Consider the following 23,337-nt stretch of genomic DNA (forward strand, 5'->3'; position numbering starts at 1 on the left):
AGATGTATAGAAATACCAAGCTTATCCAAACCCTCTGAAGAGATGGGTCTTTAGAAAACCAAATCTACTAACCATTAGACTCCTTGTGATTTCCACCTCCTAAATGAAGGCAAGATCCTGTCACAGGATAGCTGAAATGCTCCCCGAGACTGCAAAGTCCTGGCAACACCTTTGAACTGCCACATTTGCAAGATGTGGAAAAAAAAATATTAATAAAAAAAAATATCTTCATTTGCACTTTTCAGTGTTTAGGAAGAAATCCTGCAGAGGACCAAAGTCTCTACTAGGCCTGAGGAGTCAAAGTGAATATTACAAAGCTGCTATAGGTATCGGACTAACTGCAAATAAACATGACTTATAAGTATGCATAACAAGATGCAAAAGCCAGCCTTTGTGGATTGGTGAACCTTTTATTTGACCTTTATTAACCAAAGTGAGGCTTTTAAGAAATAGTCAGGAAGCAGAGAGTTGTTTTGAAGTTATGCTGCCTACACAAACAGGCCCAAAATATGTTACTCAAATCATAAGACTCCTCTCCTTCTTGCACACAAGCAAATCATTACTTACAGTGCATGAGCTCAAAACCAAGTATCTAGCCCCCTGCTAGCTAATTTGTATTTTTATGGACACAAAGCTGTTTCTAAAACTGTTGTTTACAAGAATTAAATATAAGCCTGAGAAATTCTACAAAACTCCATCTACACAACCTTGTGATACAGTGCAGGAAATTCTTAAGCTAAATTAATGACCACAAGTAAACAAGAAAGCATTGTTTCATGGTTAGACAACTGTAATTCTAAGTTATGCAACTGATTTATCTAGTAACCTTGAGTGTTTCTGAAATTACAACCTCTTTTCCACTTTTAAGACTCAAGGAGGTCCTGCTTAGAAGAAATGATACAACAGCAAAACCCCTTAAATTTATGCTAAATAAACTGAAAAGAAACTTGTAACCTTAAAAGATATAAAATGTCAAGTGTGGGAAAGTGAAAAATTAAAACAAAGAATGTGTGATTTCTGCCAAAATCTAGAAAAACAAATGATAGAGTAAGGAACTAATATTTGGCCTACTTCTGCCTCCAGTTCCTGTGTGGGAGATTTAGCTCAAAAAAAATAAGTGTATTTTTGCAAACAAAACCAGGATTAAGTAGCAAGATGTTAGTGCAGCTGACTTAATGCAATGCTGTTTTCAGGAATACATTCTTACCATTTCTGCTCAGCAGTATTCAACCCAGCTCCTTTCAGTAAGACTTCAGACAGGTTTTTTCTTCTGTGTTATGTCAGTTATCAACTCTTTTTCAGTATTTAGAGTAATTAAATAACTTGCACATAGGAGAAAAGTTAATCAAAACGTAATCTATAGTACAAAGTTTGAATATATCATAATACACATTCAGAAGTGACACTGAAGGTGAAGTATTTCAAATCCCCATTTTTTTTAGTATGTGCTGGTCAGCACAAGGCATATTTCACAGTTAATGAGAAAAGGATGGCAAACATCACACCAAGCATTTAGCATATCCCAGCATGGCATTTACCAGCATAAACTGTGCCCTTAAAGTCTATATTTGCATTTACTTTTGTATGCATATCCAGTATTAAAGAAGAAAAATTAGTGCCAAGTCCTGTTATAAGTGCCTCTTTTCTCAAGTGGCATACCACCCTACTCCTCAAAAAAAAAAATACTCAAAGACAGTGCAATTATGTGCAATACACTATATAACTGATAAGGCTTATAGCTCTTTCAAATTTGAGTAGATTTTAAGAGGATGACAAATACAAAACCCCTAATTCTTTACCACTAAACACAGAATGACATTGCCACCTATCAGTATAAAGCCCTGTGTACTAAACATTGCAAAATATCTGTTAATATGTTGTATTTGCAAAACATTTCAGTTTTAATAAATATTGTCCAGGTGTTTCATGCCTGCATAAAGCTTTTGCCAAAACACTCGCTTTCTTAGTGAAATGGAAATACCACTAGTCTGGAAAGAATGTCAGTGAACCCATAAGAAAATCAAGTTTCCTTTGAAACCTTATTTGTCCTAATACCTGCAATTTGTGTTCTTTGGAGTAGTCATAATTAACTGAAATAATTAACACACACACACACACACACTTCCAGATCCAACTGTTGAAGCTGAGCTGACAAAGTACAAAAGCCTTATTTTTTTTAAGATATGTTTTATAATCAAGGAGCATAATGTCACTCTGAGGACTTGATAGCAAATAAAATACTTTACTAGTATTTCTTGCATAACAAATACTAATAAAGTATTATCCAAGAACATGTAAATATTAGATTGCTATCGAAGCAGATGTTAGACCACCGACTACAGGAAAGCATGCTTCTATTTAACAGGCGCAGAAATACAGATAAAGTCATTTTGAAATAGGTCAAGACATAACTAACCTAAACTATCAACATCAAGTAAGCTTGGCAAAAGAAAACTATCCAAAAAGCCTTTAAAAAAGTAGCACAGCAATCAGCCATAATTAGGGAATACCAAAAGAGATTTGCTTCCTAAGAATGATAAAGGTATGTAGTATGAGAAAAAGGACTCATTTATGGAGCCATGTTTGCTCTTGATAAGTACCTAATTGCGTTTGATTTGTACAATGTGAGTATATACATAGAAACTATTTTCAATTCAGTTATAAAAATTACTTACTTTTATTTCACAATAATCCCATCTGTAGTTGACATGTGGGAAAACAAGAACACAGTATGAATGAGTAATTTCCAATTCAATAACAGTTTTGTTTCAAACAGGCAAGGGTCTTTCCAAGGACCTTCCTAAGGAGATAGAGTCCACTTGAGAGAGGGGAAAAGTAACTCAAAGTCAGCATTCCCAGACACCATATACATGATTTTTCAACACCAAGTTGCAATGCATACAGGGAAGTATCACAATCAGAAAAATCTGAAATTTTTAAGGTCCTCTATTACTTCCTCCAGGCTTGTTGGAGCACTCATAAAAGAAGCCTCACATCTTTGATGCAAAAAGGAGCATGGCCAGCTCCAGGTCAAGGGAAGTGATTCTCCTACTCTCCTTTTATGAGAGCCCACCTGGAATACTGCATCCACCTTTGGGGCCCCCAACACAAGAAGGACATGGACCTGTCGGAGCAAGTGCAGAGGAGAGCCACAGAGATGATCAGAGGGCTGGAGTGCCTGCCCTGTGAAGACAGAGTTGTGCTTTTTCAGCCTGGCAAGAAGGCTCAAGGAAGACCTTAAAGCATCTTTCCAATAACTTAAGGGGGCCTAAAGTAATCTAGAGAGGGACTTTCTACAAGCGCATGTAGTGATAGGACAAGGTATAATGGTTTTAAATTGAAAGAGGGTAGATTTAGACTACATATAAGGAAGAAATCCTTTACTATGAGGACAATGAAGCAATGGAACAGGTCCCCCAAAGAAGTTATGCTTGCCCTGTTCCTGAAAGCATTCAAGGCCAGGTTGCACAAGGCTTTTAGCAACCTGGTCTAATGGGAGGTGTCCCTGCCTGAGCCAAGGGGGTCGGAACTAAGTGATCTTAAAAGTCCCTTCCAACCAAACCATCCTATGATTCTATGTTGGGTGAGATTTACACTTCTGGCAAGTTCTGCCATTTAACTTTACCTCCTAATGCACCTTCCTCTTATTAATTAATTAAAATAAATAAATAAATAAATAACACAAACAAAAAAATACAACCCAAAAAAACACACACAAAAAAGCACAAAGAAACAAAAAAAAAAAAAACAAACCCTCAACTGACCACCCTCTTAAATTATGCGTTCTTCTCAAGCCATTGAACTCTTCACCTCTATTCCAGACTTCTTATTCACACACAGCTACTCAGAGACAGAAAACTCAGAGGATAGAGAAAGCCAGGTCTGTATTCTCAAAGGTTTCCAAGAACTACGCAAAGTTTAGAACAATGCTGAATAATGACACCAAGTCATGGAGAGGATGGGACAGGACACACAAAAACAGGGGTGTACCACTACCTGAAAAAGGGAAATTTAAGGACAACTATCCTGCAGTTTTGTTGGGGTTTTGGTTTTGGTTTTGTTTTTTTTTTAACTAAGACAGGAAGGAGAACATGGAGCCCTCACATCAGAAAATGGCAACTACTAAGGAACAGAAAAATTAAATGACCAATTGCAATCTTTGCTCTTCACCATCCAAAGCAAGGATGCAGAAAGCTCTGTGGTAAAAAAAAAAAAAAAGAAAGTAAATTGTCCACAAAAGATTCCTAACATTCCTCTTCCATTACAATAATATAGACTTTAAGATGTTCCACAACGTTAACTGCAGCTTCATGCAGTGCAAAACAGCTAACTGGAAAAGTACATTCCTCATGCAGTTAAAATGGATTAGCTTTAAAACTAAGCAGAAAGGGAAAGTGAGGACTTGCTGGTCCAGTTCCTCCACTGAATGTTCGAAAAGTGATGTTTCATGATTCTTTAAGCAGAGTAAACAGCATCTCAAGGCTGCAGAATGCTTAACTTGAAGAGGAGGGTTAATAAGACTGTAGGTTATACTAGCAGAACTTCACTTCCAGAAATGAGGTATTTGCATAAAATCTTGAAATCTTAAAGAAGCCCTCATTCAGTAATCTTACATCAAAGGCATCAATAAAGGATAACTGACATGTCACTGCAGAAAACTAGCAGCAGAGCGGATGCTCAGCTCTGCTGTCACATTGCAGACAAAGAAAATGAGCATTTTAAATTAAGAAAAATTATCCCTAAAGTGGAAGAGTGCCCACTTAGAGTAAAAAGCACACAACCACATTATGGCTGCTCCAGAAAAATGGCACACACAGCCCTATCCACACATAAGTATCAAGCAGAACCTTCTACTATTGACTTTTTTAACTGGGTCTTCTTGGAGTTGCAATTAATTCATAGGAATTCACAGGAACTACCCAGTGTCTTAGTTAGACTCCATGCCCACAAACGTACTGAAACACAAACCCAATATTCAGAATATAATCTCCTAAAACTGAAATTCAGGTATTCTAACAAAAACATTAGAAAACAATACGCACATTTATTTGACCACATGCAAAACTCAACACCATCAGTACTTATTCTTGAGATCACAATATTACAGAAGTGTAGCCATCAACTGCATGCAATAGCACAAGTACGACACATTAGACACAGCTCCAATCTTCATTCAGTTCCATTACCTGAGAAAAATAATTTTCTAGAACCTGTTCTTCAGATAAAGATGACAGTACTGTGTTTTCTATTGCGTAAGCAATTATTACTTAATTTGTGCTTTTACACTTCTTTCTTCATGCTATTTTTACCATTACTACTTCAACCATTTCAGCTGTCCCTTTAAACCAGTTTGATTTTTTTTGCACATCACTAAAAACAATGAGGCAGTACGTAGAATTAGGAGCAATTAAGCTGTATAGGTACTAGTAGATTGCTCTGCAAGGACAAGTCATGCTTATAAATTATTATTTTTCCATATACACAGCAAAGCTCCCAAAGCTGTCCTGACATAGAAGAAACAACACTGCAGGAACCAGAATAAATAGAAGTCAAAGAAGCTCACAAAATTCTGAATGTCCATGTTTAATAATAATGATAAGACAGAATTAATAGAGGTGAACCTTTGGATGGTCTACTTCATTTCTAGAGTTCATAAGTAATTATTAAGACTGCCAAAAAGACACTATCTCCTGTTTGCATTCTTTTCCTTTTATTTTGATTTTGGTTGAATTCAGGGTTCCTGTTACAGCTCAGCTGGCTTTAACGATAAAATACTTTTCACTTCTGGATGTTGTTACCCTGAAATCATGAGACAACTTGGCTACTGTGAACCTACAACCTTGAGAAAGCCAAACTGCAGAAATAGATACAAAACTTCTCTAACTTGCTGAAACATAATCATCAAATTTAAGGTGTCAGAAGAAGCATGTTGTTTTAGAAAACAAATTGGCTTCTATTGCCTAAGCTGTCACAGTGAAGCCTTTACCAGCTCTAACTGTGCCTGCATGAGCCCGCTTGGTCAGATTAGAGAGGTTTCGCCAGAAAGTAAAACTATTCTTACATTGCTGAAGAAATAGCATCAGGGAGGTAGCTCAAGCATCAATCCTTAATTGGTCTGGACGCTCAGTCAACTGCCAATCCCTACTTTGCAGTAATTGACTAGATCCTGCCAGAAAGTCACAAACCAGCCGGTATTTGAGCAAGAGAAGCTGGTCACATCCTGGTTTGAACCTGTGGTCCTTGTGGGGCAGTAACTGCCATTACCAAAAGAAAGTACAAGAGTTATTAGAGCACATTAAACAACTGAATTAAAAATTATGTTACTTGGGTAAAAAGGTGTCTTCCTCCTAAAACAGCCTCTTCATTTCTTCTGCCCTCAAAAACATTGGAATACTATTCCTTTAAATTCAGTAAAGTTAACTCAAGGACTAATTAAATGATAAACTGCCTCTGCAGTTTCTTTTATTTATCCATTACTTCTGAACCTGAACAAGAGATAGAGCCCAAGAGCAGTTTGAGAAGACTACATCACTTGGTAATTACAAGAGATCACAATGAAAGAGTTCTCTATTCTATAATCAGAAGAGAGTATAATATTTTAACTTTTGCTTATGCTAAACTCCTTTGCAGGATATAAAATTGATACATTGTTATGAATAATCTTATTCCTTCAATTATTAGAACGATGTAAGAAAGGATAGACTACAACACAATGCTAAATACTAAGGACTTTAAAGTGTTTCAAAATAAGAAGCTCTAAGTTTACCACTGCCATCACACTAGTAGGTAGATTTGATCTACCTTAAAAATACCTCTATTGTCTACATTATTTTCAATAATTTATGAGATATTAAGAAGATGAGTAAACAGCATAATACTGATATCTTACAACTGAATACTTGGCTGTACTCGAAGCTATAATCTTAAATTTTCTACCATTATCTAGAAGATTACAAATATTTAATAGTTGCTGCTCTTCTCTTTAGAGTAGAATGGTGCAAACCCGTGACAACTGGAGCGCATCTGGCAGTTCTACATCATGGGCCTCCAGCTTAAGTCTTTAACATGTAAGTCAATATGCACTGAGATATCTGAATCTGCTTTACTGCTGCAAATAGGAAATGCATTAATCCCAACTGCCTTGCCACTGCCTCCATTCCAGTAAAGCAGACCTGATCAATTGGAGTAACTCTTACAACATACACACTAGGTCCCTCTCCTCAACACACGACATGGGAAGAAGGCAAGCCTGGGCAGCTAAGTAGGAAAGTATTTACTCTGAAGTCTACACTAAAATGAGTTCACCAAAGCTCTACTCCCTCTGAAATGGCAGGTTAGGAGAGGAGGGAAGAAAGTTGAATGCTTATCCAACACCTGTGGGTTCCCAGCTTCTCATATCTGCCCTTCATCTACTCTCACCCATACTAGGCAGCAACAGCTGCCAAGTCTGTGTACCAGCTGCAAAAATGCCAGTGCTCCAACTGATCTGTATTCATCACACAGCTAGAAGGAGGCAGAACAGAGCTGTTGAGTGGTTTCTCCTCCTCTCCTCTCATAAAACAGTACGAACAGAAACAGAGCGGAAGAGCAGCTCACCAGAAGTGCCAAGAGCAGCTCCTCTCATAATAGCACATCTGGCCACCATGCAACATATGGGGAAGATCTTCCCTGTGCCTGCCCAAAGCTACTGAACTTCTATAATCCTTAGTCACATCTCCATTTGCCTCTTGGGTCCCAAGATTTCCCACTTTAAAAGTATTTCTTATCCGTCTCAAAAACTTGGCCTTCACACACTTCTACTAAAACTCTGGTCTGGCTAACCTGCACAGGCAGCAATGTAAATCTTTCCTTTAGCTCAGCCACTTGCTTCTCCCACACCTTACCTGGTCCAGTAGTAGACCCAAGCCACTACTCCACTTAGATGATAAATATGCCTTTAACTTGAGCAATGCAGAAAAGAAGGTGGCAGGGAAGAGACACACCAAAAGCATCCTAAGCCAGCAGGAAGCTGCAGCACAAAGCTGACAGAACGTAACCTTTTAACACATATTTAAACCAGTCTCAAACTTTGCTGGCTATCCAAGCCACAGTGGAAGGCAGTGACAACACAAGCTCTGCAGTGATACAGGAGACCCACTCAATTAAAAGATTCTTGTAAATATGTATTTGATATCCTATACAGGAAATGAAAAAAGGTGTATTTGATATTTTACATTTCAGTTGGTTTGAATTCTGTTCTTAAAACACTGCAATACTCAGATCTACATATAAGTACTGAAAATATACTTCCAACTAGATATATACCAAGTAAAAAACAAACAAACAAACAAAAGCAAACAAAACAAAGAAAACAAAACCAAACAAAAGTCAGACACAATTGATCTGTAATCTAAGTTTGCACCTTTCAGGGGGTAAGTCACCTAAAGCTACACTTGACATCCAGCAGAAGACTCTTCTTGCATTCACTTCTGCCAAACATTTACAAGAACACAGAATACAAAGTTTTGTAAATCTTTGAAAATGAAAAAAAAACCAACAACCAACTTTACCATAACCCAATCCTATTTTTTCCATGGCTTAAGCAATTCTTATGTTTCAAACACTGGAATGATTTTTTTTATTTCTGCCAAATCTCTGATGTCACTGCCAATCTAAAGATGTCACTGAAGACCACTTAAAGTAAAAAACCTGACTGCTGCTAAGCAACCCAGAAAACATCCTTACATGTTCAATTGTTTAGCGCATTAAAGAATTTCACACATATTGACAATCCATGTATTCTGGACTGTCATGACAGTAATGTCTTCCACACAGAGAGAGGAAAGAAAATTCTGCAGCATACATTCGCATTTCAAAAAGCAATTGCTTATAAAGGACTAAAGATTTGATCAAATTTATTCACTGTTTCTGCACATGGAATAGATTAGAAACAGATTCTCTCTTATCCACTATTTTACACACACTCCAGAAGTAAAATTACTAAGGAAAGACAGCACTTATGTTTGTTTTATTAAAAAAAAAAAAAGTACCAGGATTCTTTTCCACTATATAAATTAGTATTAAAAAAAAAAAGAAACCCACATATTCCATATCCAGACTCTTTAAATCAATGCTATTTTAACTGCTCTAATTGCATATAAGCAAAGGCCATTTAATATTTCACCATTCTATAACACTTTTCACCCATGGATGCACTTACAAATTTGGAGAGAGTAAGACCAAGTCTTACAAGCTCTGAAGCAGATCATGATCAAACAAAGTATTGCCACATGACAGTAAGGGTGACATGCATATGCATCCTTCATTTGAGTTACATACAAACATCCATCGTTTAAGCATATGTATTATGGAGAAAGATCATTTTTAACACAGATGTTTTTTCATCAGCAATTAACCTTTCACTCATCATGGCTTTTAGTGGTGCAGTGTAATATTCTGCACAGGAGCTACCTTACATCATAGCTTCTGGTTTAATTATACTTCAAAAAAAACAAATCACAGATTATATTTCCTTGAGCAGCTCAATTATCTCACCATAAAGGTCATGGGGAATTATCTTCCCAAGACTTCAATCTGCTCAAGTTCTCTTTAACATAGAAATGCTTCACCACATCACTTAATTGACCTAATATTTATTTTGGAATCACAGACTTGATTTTTTATATTCTCAAGATGCTTAGTCTTCAAATACCAATCACATATACTCAACTGCCACTAATTTACTGCAAGCATAGTCTGAACAGAACAGAGCCAATAAAAATAGATAAAAATCAAAGCCCTCCATTCACACAAAGTAATTGGCAATAAGCAAAAAAGCAAATTTAAAGGTTAGTTTAAACTGCTAATTCAAAGTGGCAACATAGATTCCTAAAACCAGTCTTCACTTAAATGGAAAAAAATATCCTCACCTGTGATTAGAACCAAAAAGAATTTTATAAACAGAAAAGGAAATTGTGACAATATTATTAAAACTTTTGAATATCTAGTAACCTCACCATGAAACTCTGGAATATCAATACAATTTAAAATTTTAAAGCTTTATATAGCAAGATACTAATAGCATACAGGTAGATCATAAAACAGACTGATTATGTATGCACCTATTAAGAAAAAAAATATACATATCATATGTTCAAAAGGACTGAAATGCAACTTTCTCTTAAAATAAGATAAATCACTAGTGTCACCAATTTCTACCTCCAATTATCCATAATCATTGTTTCTATCAGGCCAGATCTATTTGGCTTACTGCATATTTCCAAATGTGTTATTCTAGAAACCATTTAGCTGAACTTCATTATAAAAATGTTGCAAATTTTTCTTACAAGTAAATATAATTCCTTTCCAAGAATGAATTTTAATCAGATGAAGCCATGATCTGACCTGTTTTACAAGCAGCAGAACAGCATTTTTGTTCTGTTCTGCTTGTCATCTTATTGCTAGTATGGGCAATGAATCTAGCTTTTACAGATACTTTGCACCAAGTAATCAGGAAATAAAACCAGCCTGATCTTTTTTTTATATACCCATATTAAAATTATATACCTATTTCATTTGAATGATCTGGATTGACATTTTGCTTTTTTTATTTCCTTGGCATTCATTTTTATTAATATTTTTTGCTTTCAAAAGCTCTAATGTTATTGCATCTAGAGCAGAAACATCCTGTGGCACTGTAACTCTTACAAATAAACATAATTACCTTTGCAAGTTAGAGTTTTAGAGAAGGACTGAAAGACCTAAAAAACTGACCATCCCATAGCTTCTTAAATAAAATGTTGAGCAGGCCCACAGATAAATAAATAAATAAATAAATCAGAAAAACTTTGCTGTGGGACAGAGGCAAAAAGTACCTATAAAACACACAGGATTACAAAGAAATTTTTCAGCATCTACATACTGCAAGCCTCACAATAACCATATAAGCATAAAGATTGCTGCTTATTTTAAATCAAAAACGATTCTTAGAGACGTGATGCATATCACATAGTTTCAGCAGAAAACATAACCAAGATTTTGCCAAGCCTCCCAAGCCTGGCCTGCACAGAGGATCAGCAAATGGAAAATGGGTGGCTCATGCTTCACTCGCATTTAAACGTGCTCCCAACAAGCAAGAAGACAAAAGAGAAATGGGAAGTCACTATTTATTTTAATTAATATTTGAGAGCAAGCTTCTCTAGACAAGTTTATCAACTGTTCTACATAAGGAACCCTTACACACCATACAACTACTGCAACTGGTTAGGAACAGGGAATTTGAGACCACATTGTGGATGGCACCATACTGATCAGCTTCCTACCTCTAGAAAAAGGCTCAAGAGACAAGACTGGAGAAAGAAAAACAATTTAATTGATGTCTTACGGCAGATCAACGGAGGATAATGCTCCTAGTCCAGTAACATTTCTACAAGGCCGCATTTGTACCTCTCTGTAGACAGTGCAACAGCTAAAGCATTTAACTAGATACACATGTATCACTTATCAGGTGCTAAGTATGTCTTCAAAATATCTCCAGCTGACCACAGATTTTACATGCCCTGTCAAGTCACCTCCTCAAGTCACCACAGTGTGCTGCAACAGTTCTCAGCCTCTAATATAATGAGTAAAAATCTGCATTTTAAAGATCTAGGCGATATCAACCTGGGAAACTGCAAAAAAACAAAGCAAAAACCCTAAGCATGAAAAACAGCAGCTTTATTCCAAAACATTTATAAAACTGTCCATCTCAAGATGCCAAACTCAAAAGACACAGCTGTTGGCAGTTGGCCATTTGGGAGGTAGTCAGAATGACTGGAGATCTCATGTCTTTTAAATGCAACATCTATTATTGCCTTTCTCACGAAAAGTGATTGGTTTACAAGCATTTTTTAAGAGCCCATCACCCTTGAAAGAAAAGAAACCAAGAGAACAAGTTATCTCCTGTTTGTTTTCATTCACACCTGCACGGAAGAGACTACTAGAAAGGGGACATTGAGCAACAAGTTCTTCTGTGGTTTACACAACAAAAACCAAGTGATAGAGATATCAGGACTGTGCTCCAATCTAAGCTGCATTAGGAAGTCCTGTTTTCTCAACTTGCTAACACTCCACCAAGTAAGAACATAAAGCTCACCAGAACATAGTGTAAACCATAGCAGTCCATCAACTACAGCACCTGCACCAGCAAGGCCACTGCAACCTACAGCCAGCTCCCACCACTTGGCCGCTGAATCTCCTGATACTTTATGCAGCTCCTGTAAGTGAACCCTGACATCTCAGTTTAAGCTCAAGCAGCTGGGCAGCACACAAACTAACTAGAGATAAATTACAACCTTGTCTGATGATCATTTTAAAAGCTGTTTGAAGGTAGCAAAGCAGCAGTGCTCAATGCATTGGCACAGAAGAGTCCAGCTTCATCTGCTTATATACCTTGACACACATAAGCAAAATTAATAAGGTCTTCCCTGTGTCTTCTCAAGATCACAACAAAGCAGTCCTAGATGTCTCAGCCTCTCCTGTGTCAGACGCTCCAGCCCCTCAATAGCTTTTTGGTCATTGCTAGACTTGTTCCAGTATGCCCATGTCTCTCTTGTACTGGGGAACCCAGGCCTGAACACAGCAATCCTGATGTGTTTCACCAGGCCTAGTAGCACGCAAGGATGACCACCCTCAATCTACTGGCAACACTTTCTCATGCAGCCCAGAATGCTGTTTGGCTTCTTTGTCACAACACCACACTGTGGGCTTGCTCATGATCACTGTGCATCAGGACCTGCAGGTCTTTTTCCGAGATGTTGTTCTCCAGCCTGTCAGGCCCAAACCTGTGATGATACCTAGAGTAATTCCTTCCCTTGTGCAGAACTTCATGTTTCCTTTGTTGAACCTAATGACTTCCCCGTTGTCCTGGTTTTCCAGTCTATGAAAGTCCCTCTGAATGGCTGCCCTCCATCTTCATATCCCTGACCACATTTTCCTTGTTTGCAAGTACAGCAGACAACCTCCTGCTGTCATCTTCTTGATCACCTATATTTGAAACTTGTCACGAATGCACCCCAGAAGCCTCATACGTTGCTTGTGCCCTGCTGTGCTGTTCCTCCAGCAGAGAGCAGGGTGGATAAAGTCTCCCATGGGGACTGAGGCTTGCAGACATGAGGCTTCTTCCAGTTGGGTGAAGGCCTCATCTGCTACTTCTTCCTAATCTGATGGTCTGTAGCAAACACCTGTACCACCCAGATAGGTCTACCCAGTAATTCTGACCTATACAATCTCAATTGGCTCATTGTCTGCCCCAAGGCAGAGCTCCATGCAACCCACTGCTCTCTCACATTAAAGGGCAAAACATCCTCCTCAGCATTCCAGCCTACTCACGCTAAAGAGCCTAAAACCAATCACTGAAGGACTCCCGTCCCAAGAGCTAACCCTTCACAACTCTCCAACCTCAGTGAGATAATAACCCTGCAACTACATGCAGACCTCCATTTCCACCGGCCTGACACCCACCTGCATTAGGTGTTTCAGGGAGGTATCCACTCATGTGCATTTCCCAGAAAGAGGTATGAGAGCCTCTCCTGTAACTGTCCTGCAGACACATGGTTATTATGTGCCTTCCAGATTTCTATGCCTTGGTTTCTACTGCACTACAGCCACACAGCCAGGACAATGACTAGGACAAACCAATGCTGCTATCTGCTCATCAACCCCTGTATGAAATTTGGCTTGCAGCAGAAAAATTAAACATAGTTATGCTACTAGGCAAGTGACTTACCAATTCAGACACCTAGTGTTATGTCTGTTCTCTTTCTTTACAACCCCTTACCCATCACACCCATCTTTTCCTGGAGAGGGACTCATCATCAGAGACTGTTGTGAAGGGACAAGGGTTAATGGGTTCAAACATAAACAGGATATATTTGATTGGATATAAGGAAGAAATTCTTTATTGTGAGGGTGATGAGGCACTGGAACAGGTTACCCAAGGAAGTTATGAATGCTTCATCCCTGGCAATGTTCAATGCCAGGTTCAACAAGGCCTTGAGCTAGAGAGATAACAACAGAAAGTATACAGCCCTATGCTTTCTGAAGATTAGAGTTACTCTGAGGATTAGTTACCCCAATAGTGCCACATATACAGTGACCTGGCAGGGGGTTGCCATCCTCCTGAGTGTTCTCTCACAACAATGAGCCTTTAACAGGAAACAGTTATCTTTTTTTTTATCATGTATTCCTGTTCCAGTAAAGAGGATATCTCTGTAGACATCTTTTACATAAATCAGCTACAAAAGTCACCAAAACATGAAGAGTTACACTGCCCAATGCAATACATTCATACTGATTACTGACCTGAACCACAGACAAAAAAGCCTAGTCATAAACAGAAACAGATAGTGAACAAAAGTTGCAGATATGTGCAAGGAATATTTTTAGTTGCTTAAGTCAAAATTAGTTTAAAAACTACCACTGATTAACAGGCAGCATGTTAAAGAAGAAATCCTTAAACAGAGTTCTCATTCCTTCAGCCACAGAAAGTACATAAAACTAACAAGCTATCTGAACTCCAAGTCATATGTAATCATATTAGTTTTTCTGGTGTAAGTTTACAAAAGTCACCACTGAGGCTTCACTGTACGGGATATTGCCATGAAAAAAAAAAAGTTTAAAAAAGCTATTCGTTCTTCAACACAGAGGCCTGAAATTAACAAAAAATAGCATGTTTCATTGTTTGACAGGCATAAAGCCAAGAGACTGAAATAAGTACTCAAAATAGGACATATTTTCCAATGGAGGTAAAGATTACAATATAACCAACAGGAATGTGCAAGCCAGCAATACTTAACTTAGCAGTTCATGCCAAACCATGATAGTCCGTTGTACTACTTAAAATCTATTGAAACTTGAGAAAGCGATATTATTACAATTGTTAACAATGGAATGCAAGAACATTTTTAAACTACAAGTCACACAAATTCATTTCATATATTTATTTTTGTAGAAATAGACTATTCAGCACTTTAGGGATTTGAAACTCTGACAAAGAACTTGAATGTTATTTTCTTTTTGCTACATGCAAGTTAAACACCAAATGTAAATGCTATTAGAAAGATTCCAGTTTCCCCACAACTATGTCCTTGTCCATGTTATGCTGATAAACTGCAATGAACAAAAATAAAAACATAAAACCTAAAAACACCAACAGCAATCTCACAATTTAGTAGAAAAGAAAAATGTATTGTCTAGGAAAAGAAACTGTGCTCGGGGCCTAATAAACTATAGGGTTTGAAAAGATATTTCAGTGAGAAACTGGTCAACAGACATACTTCACATGTCTTAAAGCTCCAACAGGGACACAGGAACTTTAAACAGGAGTAAAAATCAACAGCACACCAAGTATTTTTAACTTCATTTGCAAGAAAGGTACACTAATTATTTGAGGAATCACAGTACATTTAGTTTTATTATATGGATTCCTGCCACCATCACATACCAAAAAAAAAAAAAAAAAATCCAGAAGAGAAATTGCAATTCCTGGTTAGCCATTTAAACATAAAAATGTAAGATAAATTTATCACGGAGCCTGCTATCCCCACACAAAACCCAACACAGTCAGGGCCACTCTAAGTTATAATTGCCTATTAAGCAGCTAACTCAAAAATCTATTAACTCATGTCTTCAGGGTCTAGCCTCTAATGAAACCATTGTTTGTAGCAAAATCTCAGCAGAGGCCCAGGTTTCCTAGAATATCTCCATCTTCTTTAGTACATTCAAATACAACTGTTCTTCTCTCCATCTACCCCACACTTATCAAGTTATTATCCTCTGTGGTTGAAACAAACTAGTAGAGAAGTCTAAGAAAAGATTTTTAAGTACACTTCCCTATAGTTATGCATTAAGTGGGGAAAATATACTTGTTTATATAGAGCATGTTTCATCCGATGGATCAATAAATAAACTAAATTGATTATCATTCAAACATCAGAACTAGACATTGCATAAGTACAGTCTTAGGATTGGGCAACAACCTCAAGGGTGAGCTTTAGGCAAAGGAATTAACAATTGATTTTAAGTAAATTTAAAGTAAATAAGTTTCACCTGGACTAAATTGTGCAAAAAGTTATCCAAGTATTTATGTCACGTCCCCTCTAAGAAAAGGAACACTTCTTTTGGTGAAAAATTACTGGTTGAGCGTTTCTCTAACTCCCCATAACAGGCAAAGAGCACCAAAACTGCAGGAGCAGGGCAGGGGAGCACTCACCCAGCACTGCAATAGCAGGAGGGAGAGCTGCACAAAGGTATTTAAATGAACTGTTTATACTGACTGTTCAATACTAAATTTGAGTTACAGTACTTTTATCCTCACCACCTGAAAAATAATAAGTGATCCTTCATTACTTCTAGAAACCAAGCCTACATTCCATAGATAAAGATTCACATGAGTCCTATATTTCTAACCTACTCCAGTCAACATAGGAAAGCACTTAATGAGTCAGAACAAAACCAGCCCAGGACAGTGCTATTTTCCAAGAGTCCCACTCTCTATCAACACAACCTGCTCTGTAAGACGAGCTGAACAGCAGAGTGCTTGTGGTGCCAAGTACTCTTCAGAGTTTCCTGAGCATGTGGGGCTGTGCTTTTCTTCATGTGTTTATCAACAGTCAAATAACTGCTGAATTATCTCATGAGGGGGAAAACAAAACAAATCCAACACACCACCCATAAAGTTTCAGGTCCCATAATTAAAATTACCCCAAAGAGTCCTCAAACTGAAAGACGGTGCATAAAAGAAACCAACCACAAAACAAAACCCCACACAAATATTCACACACACACAAAAAAAAAAAGAGCCACAAAGCAGAACACAGAAAAACACAAAATTTAACAGGCACACTGCTATTTTTTTAAAAGAAAGATCCATGTATAATATGGCACACACATCACTGCTAGAGTTAGACTCATTTAAAAACAGTGTGGGTTTGGTTTTTTACTAAAGTAGTAGTATGGGATACTGCATTATAAAGTCACAAAGTATTTAATCATGTGCTGTACATACATCCCATCAAAACCCCCAATGTCTGTTAAGGAACATAAAATAGAAAAAGTTATTTGAAATGCAAGCCTAGCTTAACACTTTGTAGCAAAGAATAAAACATGCCATGGAAAAAGCTGTTGCTTCTTTTTATTGTTGGTTGGCTTGTTTGTTGGGGGTTTTCTCTGGTGTTTTGGGGTGGGGTGAGTTTGAGTATGTTTTTTTGTTTGTTTTGGGTTTGTTGTTGTTGTTTTGGGGTTTTTTGTGTTGTGGAAGGTTTTTTGTTTGGGTTTCTGTTGGTTTATTTTTTTGTGAAAAGCTGTCCAGAAAGCATAATCTAAGTTTAGTGTTCTGCATTTTTGTAATAATACTCAGCTGCTATGGTAACAGGCACTCAAATATGCATTAAGTAAATCATTCCACAGTATTAAGTCACATAAGCATTCGTAAGAATTTAGTGCAGAGCAGCTATAATCAATACAGCTACTATGCGGTATCACCTGAAAAGAATAGCTGATCCATTTTACTCAAATATGCTCCCTGGGGAGGAGGGAAAAAAAAAAAAACACAATCATTCTAAAGAGATCTGTTCACAAAAACACCTGATGAAGACATGCAGCATAAGATTGCTTACATGCCACATGTTCAAGGGTTTTACCACAGCTTTTGCATTTTCTGATATTCGAAGCACAAAAAGCAAAGCTCTCAGAGAAGCTCCCCCTACCTTTCATTTAACATATTTCTCTTAAGGCTATTCAGAACCAAGCTTTGAAACACCAAAAATACTAAACCAATTATTTCAAACTGGGGGGGGGGGGCGGGCAGTACCGGCAGCACTTTCAAAGCTATAATGATTTTTTACATCTTGTTTCAGATTTGGTTTCTGCTTCAGTTACAACTCGTAGCAAACTTGCCACATCAACTTTCTTGACAGAGAGCTACCCACTGTCTCCAGCTGTGGGCTCTGTATTTAACACTAAGGTACCCCAGTCCTCCCATGAGCTATACACTGTGATATACCCAGGTGAGCCTTGCTGAAGTCAGTACTGTACTTCAAAAAACTATCTACAAAACATAAAGAGAAGGAAAGATGAAAAACAATGGTGAAACACATAAAATTCAACAATACAATTACAGAACTGAGCTTCTGTACAAGAATATGAAGAACTGAGCTTCTTCATGTTCTTCCTACCCCAGTTCATCACTAGTACAGTAAACAACAGATGTTGACTAGAAAAAAAAAAAGAAGTAAAAAAAAACCAAAAAATAAGGCATCCCCGAGCAAGAATGAGAACATTTCCTGACAGGTTTCTTAAACAGATGCTGTTTCAAACTTGGCTTTTAAGACAACTGATGTTGTCTTAAAGATGATGATGGATTCCCACTTTCTCATAATATAAGAAAGCTATAGTGAACACTAGAAGAAACATTAAGTTTTTAAATAATTTAAAAAGTAACAGTCACAAGAGTAAACATGCTCTCTAGCAGCTGGTAAAAGCTAAAGAAGAGCCTTCAAGTATCTATTATGAACAAGAAGCTGCATTTACGCCAGCTCAAAAAAAGGAAAAAAAATCTAATAACTTTTTGGAATTAATAATCTAGTTGTCACCACTTAAACTACAGAGATCTTTCTTTTCCAACGCAATTTTTGCATATCTTCAGATCTCCCAGTGAAGGATCTGGTATTAGAAACAATAGGAAACACAACCCTATGAAGTGAGGGTGAAAAAGGAGAGCACAGAAAACGTTAAAAATAAAACTGACTTTAGCTTGTTAACAGCAGTATAATTTACTCCAAATTTCTGAGTACTCATTACAGATCTGGCTTCAGAACACTGTGACACCCCAGCATGGCTACTCAGTGCTTGAGGTATTCTCCTACAACAACAACAAAACAAAAGTAAGTAAAACCTATCTTGTGGGAAGCCAAAAGATGAGACAAATACTTGTAAAGTACGGAGAGGAAACTGAATGAAAGCAATAATGTTTAACAAATGGTTCACAGTTTTCAGACAGAAAGGACTATTATGTTTGCTTTGTGTTTCCTAATAAGTAGTTTTTTATTACCAGTAAGTCAGAACGTTCATGTTTTCTACACAAAATCTCTTACTACAAAGTCCAACACATTTGGATAACTATCTGATGCAAAAACTCTGCAAACCATGGCCTGAAGCATGTGTATTCTAGACTGGACATATAGCAACCTCTCATCAAAAAGCAGGCAGCATTCATTTGCATTTACTCATTGTGCTCTATCAATCATATACTTTTTACTTCTCTCATGAGGGTAAGAAAGAAAAATTAAAAGGAGAGAATAAAAAAAACACCATATTTTGACACTTGCTACTACTGGATGACACTACCTGTACAGTATTTGGATTCCGCTTAGGAGCTTTCTGTTTACTCTTGCATGCTTACCAGCTCAGGGAATAGAAGTAAGGACTATGTGTGAGATTAGATAATGGAAATTTATATTGTTACTACAGGAAAACGTTAAGGCCACTTTCAATCTGCTTGGAGTGCTTTAACTTTTGACTCTTTTTCCTACCACTTCATACACAAAAGTGCTTTTTCTTTTCAATACCCATGTGGGTTTGGTTTTAAGACACTTTTGATGAGCCCATCTTACAAACAGTTGCTGCTGCTTATGAGACCTCTGTTTCTTTGAATTCCTTTCTCTTTACTGCATTACATAATGAGATTTTTCTACTAGCACTAAAGTATTAACTCATTAAAGATTAACTCGCCCCCAGGAGAGAGAATCTCAATTAAAAGAATTCCAATCATTGCAGTCACCAAGTCAAACCGCAGCTCTTCCGTGACCAGCCCAACGCACTGGCTTCTGTTCCTCCACCAATTCCCACAGCCTCCCATCACCGGAGGCAGGTGTTCTGACAAGGGATGCTTAGGCAGCAACTACCTACGGTTTCCACTAAGTGAATGAAACGCATTCCATGTAACATGCCACATGAACAACAATTAAATACTTGCAAAGGGTTTGCGTTGAAAATGTACATAAATACACTTAAGAAGGCAACTCAAGTAACACTGACTGTTTACAGGAGTCCCAAAAGCAAGAGCACCTTCTCAAAACCACGACCATCCTTCCTTGTTGATCCAAACATGCCCTGAGATTTGACCTGAAATTCACCTCTATTCTCATGGGCTCTTCAGATCAGACAGCAGGTAACACCCCAGGGAACTGCTTCACTCAGCAACACCCTCAACTGAGTTAAATGTATTTAGGTGCTCTTTAGCATCAAAACCAGCAATTGATACTCCTACACTATTTTGTCAAAAGTTGCCTACGTAACTTCCACCGATGGATAATTAAAAACATACTGGTACAAAATATGTAGTCTCAAGGAAAGAAAAAAAAAAAAACAAAACAAAAACAAAATAAAAAGCAAGCAGAACTAAAGGCTGAACAAGTCCTAAGGCAGCGGCTGCGCTGTCAGCTCTCCCGCAGCGGTTCTGCTTCCCCAGCCGGGACGCCCGGCTCCACAGGCTCCCTTCCCGCTACGCGGCGGCCTCGGCTGTTCCTCGAAAGCCGAGAGCCTGAACCACCGTGCCTGAGCGGGATATTAGATTCGTAAAGAGGGATTTTCAAAAGACCTTCAAAGCCTCAGCCTCGCAGCGCGCCGGCTGCCAGAGGGGAACGAGCCCCGCCGGGGCTGGGCATCGGCACCACCCGCAATGCCGGGACCGCCCCAAGCCCAAGCGACATCCTGTTACCCGGGGGTACCCCCGTCGCCCGGATCGCGAAGCTCGGCTCTGGTCTGAAGTGAGGGAGGAAAGGAGCCTCCTCCTCCTCCTCCTTCCCCGCGCCTCTCAAAGCCCCAGCCCGGGAGGCCACGACAGCGTCCGGCAGCCTGGGACCAGCCCGCAGGGCTCCCGCCGACCCACGGCCGCGTCCAGCGCCCGGCCGACCACCGGCTCCATCCCCTTTGCGGCACCGGAGGCTTCATCCGGCTGACAGGGGACCCGCGGCCCGACGGCGACGGAGAAGACTGGGAATGGTGGGCTGGGGATGCGGCCCCCTCCCCTCCCGGGCCGCCGCCCCACGCCCCCCGGGACCGCAGTCGCCTCTCCCCGCCCTCACCTTGGAGCATGGCCTCCAGTTTCTTCCTGTCCACCCGGAATCGCTCCTCGCCCCACTCAGGGCTGTGCAGGGGCCTCGGCGGTCCGGCCGAGTCCTCCTCGGAGCCGGGCATGGGCGAGTCTGTGCTGCGCTCGCTGTTGGAGCCTGGGTCGGAGAGCGGCTGCTGCAGGTACCCGCTCAGCGGGTCGCACTGAGCCGCCATGGCGCTGCCGTGCGGACCCCGCCGCAGCTCCGAGCCCCACTCGGCTGCCTCCCCGCGGGACGCTATCTGCCCCCACAGCCACCCCCCCGGCTCATCCCAGCCGCCGCCTGCCAGAGTCCCGGCCCCGGCGCCGCCGCCTGCGCCCGCCTCTGCCTCCGGCTCCCCACCAAGTGTGCGCGTCCCCGGGCAGCCGGCGGCGTCCGCGGCTCGGCGGCGCCCCCAGCCCGCCCGCAGCCCGCACAACAACTCCACCTCCATTGGGCCGCCACCGGCCCGCCGGGGAGGGGTCGGGATATCCCCGGTCCCTGCCCGGGAGGAGGGGGCAGCAGCGCTCCGCGGCGGGCGGAGGGACGGGGTGGGGAGGTGCCGCCCCCAGAGGCACCGCCTCCGCCTAGGGGCCGGCGGGCGGGGGGTGCTTCTCAGCAAGGCTCCAGCCCGTCCCTGCGCTCGGGGTGGGCCCCGCTGTAAGGTAAGCGGTGCCCGGGCGGAAGGCGCGGGGTTGCCTCGGCCCCCTCAGCCGTCGCTCCTCCGCCGGCTCAGTGAGTGTCGGCAGCGATCGTGCGAGTGGAGGCCCTGGAAAACGGCCCCAAAGAAACATTCCTGACCAAAAACGATCTCCCCGAAACGTGCCTGTCTGCGCGGCAGGAACGAGCAAGACAAGGTTTCGCCGGCGTGTCCTGGAAACACAGCTCGCTTGGAGTGGCTGAGGCATTTCTTCATGGCAATGGGGACCCTGGCTTTCAGCTCAGCTCCGTACGGAGCCGCAGAAAGGCTAAGTGCGTCGTGCTGTGCAGTACTGCAAGAAACCGGGTGAAGCATCCCTCGCCTTCCGGGCATAATTGTGTTACTCTGCGCCCAGCATCCCAGTGCTAGGTTTTGCAACTGCCCAGTTTATACCACTTATGCAAACAAACACTTTAAGGCCAAAAGCACACGCTAGTGTAGAGGAATCACTGGCATGCTTGTTCAGTTGCAGCAGCGCTGTTTCTCTATTCCTGCAGCCGGACACATCACTCGGGAGGCCATCACTGCCCAAAGTTTGGCAGCCTGACTCAGTTCAGTGAGGGTAGGCATGCACACTCGTCTCTCTTTTGGGTCTCTCAGTCAGCTTGTTTCTCCTGAATGTGAAAAATCGTTTCTGACAAAAAAGTTCTGCTGCAAATCACACATTCCAACAGAAGCTTTTTGTTTCAATTAAAGCTTTCCGGTGAAAAAGAAGTCTACTACAAGATGCTCCAGCAACAATGTGTCTGGAGTCTTTCAAGGTATCCCACCCTGAGATCATCACACCACACCTGCAGTACTGCAGATTCCTGTCATTTGTCTAGTACTGAAGCAACTATATTCTTATGATGGCCAAACCAGGTTGCTGTATGCACACTGGAAAGCAATACAGAAATTACAGCTAATTTAGGTGATGGTGAACCTACCTCATAGCTAACATCAGCTTGAAGGACTGTGTTAAAATTCATCAGGAGCTGTGCTGAAACCTCAGGTAGATGGAAACTGAGCTATGTCCAGTTGCAATATGCAGTCTTTTATACAGAGGCTCAGATTTTGGCTTACAGAATCTTTACCTAAGTACACTAAGTGCCATGACAGTGTGAATTCTACAACACCCATGATTCCTTTTGTACTGAACATTATGTGCATGGAGGAAGGCAGTCTTAGTGGAAATGTCTAGTCTTCAATTGTAGTATTTCATTCTCTTTGTGGTCTCACAGGCTCTGCAGATGCTAGACAGTGGCTTGCAGGCAACCTACAACTCACAAGATCCTCTGATACTTCTTATGACCATGGGAAATAAAATGACCAAAGTTAAAACCAATAGAACAAAATATGAATATAGGTAATGAAAAAACATGCAATCTCACTTTATCTCAGTTTGCTTGTAGTAAACATGCTTGTAGCACGATAATACTTCAGGTGTGCAGGGAAGTCTGAGGAAAGACTGGCAGTCTTCTTCCCTACAGCTGCTATCAAGCACTGGTTTTGGTTTCTTTTTTACAGATGGGAAAGTGTACAGTCCATACC

At 40.2% G+C, this 23,337-nt stretch overlaps 1 protein-coding gene across 1 annotated transcript in view; it reads right to left on the reverse strand.

The window, feature by feature from the left end:
- The window catches only part of BICC1 (BicC family RNA binding protein 1), a 116,739-nt gene extending 95,192 nt beyond the window's left edge, over window positions 1-21,547 (reverse strand). Inside the window, exon 1 of the mRNA XM_061449237.1 lies at window positions 21,102-21,547. Coding sequence (XP_061305221.1) covers window positions 21,102-21,303 — 202 coding nt within the window. The 5' untranslated portion in view covers window positions 21,304-21,547. The remainder of the gene's footprint in view (window positions 1-21,101) is intronic.
- Window positions 21,548-23,337: the final 1,790 nt, after the last annotated feature.

This window comes from Pezoporus flaviventris, unplaced genomic scaffold (genome assembly GCF_033815535.1).
Source record: "Pezoporus flaviventris isolate CSIRO_AGI_PZ_B2104156 unplaced genomic scaffold, CSIRO_AGI_Pfla_v1 ptg000001l, whole genome shotgun sequence".
In the NCBI taxonomy this organism is placed as follows: domain Eukaryota; kingdom Metazoa; phylum Chordata; class Aves; order Psittaciformes; family Psittacidae; genus Pezoporus; species Pezoporus flaviventris.